Genomic DNA, 6,001 nt, shown 5'->3' with positions numbered 1-6,001 from the left:
GGATTTTTAAATTGCCAACTAGGTATTTTATAATTTTGGAAATTTGAAAAAAAAAACATAATTAATTGTAATGGTGTAACGTTTAAATTATTCAATTATAAAAAATAAATTCCACCATCATTTTTTTACTTAAAACATACTGAAGTAAAATAAATAATCATATTTTCAGAATATAGTTCACCAGTCATACATCAAATATAAATTAACCAAAATAACTGCCAGTCCTTTGACAGTTTTTTTTATTGATATTTAATTGATATTGGCGAAAAGTCCGGAGAATTAGAGCAACACGATATTTTAGTTTAATAATATTTTCATTAATTCGGAGTTTTGTTAGTTTGGATCCTAAGTTCATTTTGATATTATTTTAAGAAATGTGATCAGTTTGAGTACACTGTATTATCGAAATTTCTACTGAAAATTAGTTTTGGAACATTTTTTCTTATTATTGAAAATACGATGAGATCTTTGGATTTTTAGATGTAGATGTGACGAAAGGAAATAATTATTTGAAGGTATATTGTGTTTTAGGTTATGTTTACATAAGATCATTAGTTTTTATCTTTTTAAGATCACTAACAGTGCTTGTGTTTTTACTGATACAATAGATAGCTAAGATTTCAACGCAAATTTTCAACTAATTCTTGTTAATAAAGCATCAATTAATATGGCAGATCATTTTTCTTATACTGTGGACAACTCAATTATTATACAAGATGGAAATATGATATGGAATGATACATCTCAAGATCAGTCTTCATTACATTTTATGGATGCTAATGATACAATAATAACCGATGGTACCATAAATGAAAGTTATGCTACTGCTATAGATTCAAATGAAACCCAATATTTGTCTATATTAGACACCTCTGAAGATGTTACCTTGGAAAATATGAATTTAAGTAACTTATCATTGGGTGAGAAATATATTCTTTATAAATTAGTAGATATACATAATTTAGTTATTTTTAGAAGAGACCGGTCAACAGGAAAATATAAATCTCCTTAACAATAGGTCAGTTGAATCTACTAATCCACCAAGTAATCAAGATGTTGATACTAGTCAACTTATTGTGTTTACTGTTGATGGTTCTGATGATTTATATGGAATACAAATGAGTCTGGATCCAGAGGGAAATATTCAAAAATATCAATTTAAATTAAGGTTATTTAATTATTTTTAAAACTGTTATAAATTATATTTTTTTGTTGAATATCTGTAAACTTTTTTTTTTAATTAAATAGACCTACAACAGATGGAAATTTAGAAGCTATGCCAGAAACAATCGAGTTGCTTCCTCCTGAAGGCAATTCATCAACAGAAACTGGGGATAGTGAACAACTAACAGCAACCTCTTCTGAGAATCTGAATGCACACGATCATCCCTTGGATGGGTATTTCTTAGTCCAATCTCAAGTGTCCTCAGAAAATGATATCGATAAGGAGATTCCAGAACAGGCTTTGGATAACAATGGGGTCTTTGTAAAAGGTAACACTAATTTTAATAATATGTGAATTTTACTATTTGAATGAAGCCATTTCTTAGATAAACCATTGATTTTAGATAATTCCCAGTTTGAAGAAATTGAAACAGAAGAATCGTTGGAAGATATGACTGAGGAATTTATTAAAAAAGAAAATAATCTCGAATATAATGTAAAATCAGGTATTATAATGTCACAATTCTTGTTGAATTGGTCTTGAAGCATTTTTTAAAATTATTAAAGGGGAAGCTTTGCCCGTAGATAGTTCAAGAGAATTGACCACCACAATTTATGATAAGCAGCAGTATCTTCAGGAAAATGATGGTTTTAATGAAGTTGTTGAACAACATTATATTTTCGATAATCAGCCTTCAGAGGATAATATTCAGAATAATTATGCAAGTACTAAAAATGAAATGATAATCAATGAAATAGCCAACGAGGGTGGTATGGGACAGGTTCTTGACAGTAATCAGAAAGATATTGTTCAACAGTTTATCAATGATAATAGTGTAACTGTTCAGTTTGAAAATGTTACTGAAGAGCTTGAAGGGTGAACAAAGTAAAAATATTTTAATATTTTTTTAATTAATGTTAATTGGTTAATAGGTCATCACAACAGTACCATTTTAAAAACGTGTTTAATGAAAATGGTACTGGTACTACTGAACTAGAATCAGATAATAACCATTACGAAATAGCTGAGGAGTACCATATTACTGGTAAATTATTTTCTTTGTTGTGTATATCTTTAATTAATGTGTTGTTTTCTTAGAACAAACTGATGATGTACAACTACAACAATATGATACTGAGCCAACTCAACACAGCCAGGGCATTGCAGAGTGTCACCAAGACACAACAATCGAGCATACAAACATATTGAAACAAGTGGAGGAAACAGCTAACAATGAAAACATTTCCAAGCTTGGAAAGCCTCTAATGAGCGTCAAATACTACTTGGTTTATCCAGAAAAGGAAAATGTCAACTCTATGACTGGTAATGTAATATAATAAAGAAAGTTCATTATGGAAAGCTTTAAATTAATTTCAGGTAAACAAAATGCTCGGATTCCAATACCACGAATAACTAAACCAAACCCAAGAAGCGTCTTAAGAGCTTCATTCGCGAAACCAAAGAAAATTGTAAAATCAGCCAAACCTACCCCAAATGAATTTCCCGAATCTGATATATTTCAAAAACGTTTCGCAAAAAGCAAGGAGGCCGTGCAAGCGAAAATGTTCTATAATTTCATTAACAAGTAATGCGTTTATTTCGAAATTTAAAATCCACAACAAAGTAAATTATTAAATTTTGTAGGACTACTATACCTCAAGCGCCTGTCAGACAAACTAGACAACCAAGGAAACAGGAAATTAAGCCCGTTAGTGAAAGACGCGATGAGGAAATAATAGTCCAAGAAGTCATGATTTCCTCGAATGGTTTCGTTGAAAATTTGAATCAGAAATTCAAGAACAAAAAATTGCAGGTATCATATATCTAAAATATATTTTATTTTTAAAAGTTTGGTTCCAGCTATTAAGATAATTTAAAATCTTCTTTTAACTGATTGAAGCTTATTATTATTTCCTAATGTTTTCAAGATGAACAAAGCTGGAAGATAACCTCACTTCTGTTAATTGTCATTATTGACAGATTCAAATTTAAAATACTTAACGTGTGTAACGTTCGTTTATTCGTTTCTTATATGATTTTTAAATATTCTTTAGTGTTTTAATATTTCTGTTATTAGGTAAATAATTTTTTAAAATGTTTTATATAGAAGTAATCATAGCGAAAGAAAATCAATAGTTTATTTATGGTTTATTGTTTTTTTTTTAGGTAACTGCAGTTGTTGAATTATCTGACTCAGAGGACGAGCCAAATTCAAAAAATCGACGAGTCTCTAGAGCAACTAGTGAATCTGAACTTTCAGTGGTGGAAATAGGCTCAGACGACGAAAAATCTGACGATAAATGTAGTGACGCTAAAAGAACCAAAGGAAAAATTCGTAAGTTTGTAACATTAAGCAGTGAACCAGCAGCGTTAAAACGAAGACGCGGCCGACCACCTAAAAATCGACAATTTACAGCAGAAGTTCCATCAATTGTGGTTGTTAATCCTGATGGCCAAAAAATAGAACCAAGCATAACTGCAGCGAATAAAATAGAAACTGAAGAAAACAAGACAGAATTTAATTGCCCTCATTGTTCAAAGTCTTTTCCTAGTCAGAACAGCCTTAACACACATTTGATACATCATAATTTAGAGAACAGCTTGAAAAACAAGACAAAAATGAACTCCTCAACTTTGTTTGGTTCTAGAAAATCCCTTTTGCCTAAGATTGAATACAACCACAAATGTTCTGAGTGTCTGTTAACATTCAAGAACAATCTTTTACTTCAGAGACACACTTGTTCAGCTAAGCAAAATACTCTTAATTGTTCGGTGTGTCAGAAACAGTTTCGAGATATTGCTATGTTGAATTCACATAAGAAGATACATATGAAAGCAAATTTGGTTAAAAACACCAGTATAGCAAAAATATCGCCCAGGAAGACTTTGCATAGACCATCAACGAGTTTGATGAAGACCTCCAAGACTGGTTTTAAATGTAAGGAATGTTCAAAAGTGTGTGATTCTGAAGTTCTATTGAGTTCTCACATGAACAAGATGCACAAGAAATTCTTGTGTTCGTCTTGCTCAGCGGCTTTTTCGTCACGACTTTTGCTGGACACTCATGTGCGAATTGATTGTGTCAAGATCAAATCACCATCGAACAAATTGTCTTACAAAATTAGAAAATCTTTTGTGCATACACCTCCAAAGCGTTTATCCATTACAAAGAAGACTGAGAAGACGCTGAATAGCAATTTAAATCAGTCTATGTCCTCAATAAAGTTTGAGTGTGAATATTGCAATACGAAGTTTTCCACTTACCGAATTTTGTACACACATAAGGTACAAAAGCACGGTATGAACACGCCAGATAAAAGTTTGACGATGAAACCAAAACAAGGCTTGTATAAACCAAAAGCTGCGCACGGTGGTATTCCCGCCAATGACCGCATGAAGAAGGCTTTTGCAGCACTGAGAATGAAACTGGCAGAGACCCAAGAGGCAGTCATTGAGAATACATCTGCGGTTTCTGTTGCCGCTGCGCAGTAACATCCTGTAATTTTCCAGTGCCTTTAGTCTTCCGTTGTTTTAGTACAAATTACTTTGATATTGTATTAAACATAGTTTATTGTATATATATATATATATATATATATAGTATTTGTCTGAAGTTTGATGTGGAGCATTGACGAGGCTTATATGTTACGAACATTGTTATGTTAAATGTGTCTATCTAGTTTCTCAGATCGTATATGTTTACCTTGTTTTAGCAGATCAAACAAGGAATTCAAATTTCAGGCAAATCCTCGTCCATATACGTTACATATATATATATTTTGGTATAAAATCAAATGTTTACTCTTAATGATCGACGATGGCTGTGGACTATTAAGAGTACTCTATATAAGAGCTGTTTTTTTTTCTAAGAATTCCCATAAGCAGTTTGATTCGTTTCTAGTAAAATATTTGGTAAAATCGTTTTGTTTTTTCGACCGAGATTGTAGACATTTTTCGAAAAAAATTAAAAATACATTTTATACATTTTATTATATCGTTTGTTTTATTTCTTTTTTCCATTAAGAAAGTATATTCAGGATAAAATAAGAGTTAAATTAATAGAATAGTATTTTAAAAATGTGATTTTTTATTGACTTGCTTAGAAGATGTCGATAAATAATTTCTGGGTAGATTAAGTAGACTAATTTTATGCTAATTGAAAGCCAGGGCATTTTATTTAAAACAAAATCTTTGGATCTATATCCAATATATGTGTCGTCAATGTAGAAGCCAAAAATATTGTAGGTCAACCGTTGAAAAAGAATTACAAGCATCAATCGTCAATGCATTCATCAATTGTGTGCAAATTGATGTCAGAACGGTAACGTGTTTCTATGGTCAATTTAACTGCCGTCAAAATATTGTTTCTCTGATGAGTTTAAAATTTGATTTCTTCATTTGCACACATTGTAGTTTAAGTATTTTCTAAAAAGGTTCTCGTTCTACAAGCAATCAGTAAATCAGAAAATGGAACACATACTCTATTTCATGTGTATTTTTTACATATTTTTAAGTATCTATATCATCCTTCAAGAGTAATTTTTTGAAAAATAGAAATAGTTTTTCAGTTACTTTTGTAAGGTTCTAGTTTGTTGAATCCCGGAAATTGCCTATTTCCATAATTAATTATGATTGCAGATAAGTTCATATGCAGTAGGAACTTTTTTTATAATTTATGAATGATGAAAACAAATTTCATGTTCAGCATTGAAAAGTCTCTAAAATTAAATCGCTGTCCTTTAGTTTTTTAATATAGATAATTCGATTTTCATTCGCTTTTTTTATATCGGAATCGTTTATATGTTTTTTGTCGTTTTTTATATATCACCTTTTCAT

The 6,001-nt window shown here is 30.7% G+C and overlaps 1 protein-coding gene across 2 annotated transcripts; it reads left to right on the top strand.

Annotated features, from left to right (window-relative positions):
* Positions 1 to 186: 186 nt before the first annotated feature.
* Positions 187 to 5,157, top strand: LOC143190550 (uncharacterized). 2 transcript variants are annotated; one of them, XM_076394913.1, is made up of 11 exons: positions 187 to 515; positions 572 to 920; positions 976 to 1,168; positions 1,249 to 1,493; positions 1,569 to 1,670; positions 1,750 to 2,041; positions 2,098 to 2,210; positions 2,264 to 2,488; positions 2,543 to 2,750; positions 2,810 to 2,978; positions 3,332 to 5,157. In XM_076394913.1, exons 2-11 carry the CDS (start codon positions 668 to 670, stop codon positions 4,655 to 4,657), a joined length of 3,126 nt encoding a protein of 1,041 aa, XP_076251028.1. In that variant the 5' UTR covers positions 187 to 515; positions 572 to 667; the 3' UTR covers positions 4,658 to 5,157. The 2 variants fall into 2 exon arrangements, with proteins under 2 accessions (XP_076251028.1, XP_076251027.1); XM_076394912.1 differs by having other exon boundaries at positions 1,732 to 2,041.
* Positions 5,158 to 6,001: the final 844 nt, after the last annotated feature.

Source organism: Rhynchophorus ferrugineus, unplaced genomic scaffold, assembly GCF_030347505.1.
Source record: "Rhynchophorus ferrugineus isolate W39M unplaced genomic scaffold, kcgeb_rfMv2 rfM2, whole genome shotgun sequence".
NCBI lineage: Eukaryota > Metazoa > Arthropoda > Insecta > Coleoptera > Curculionidae > Rhynchophorus > Rhynchophorus ferrugineus.
Note: the sequence above shows the minus strand (reverse complement) of the source record. Positions and strands in the feature narration are given on the sequence as shown.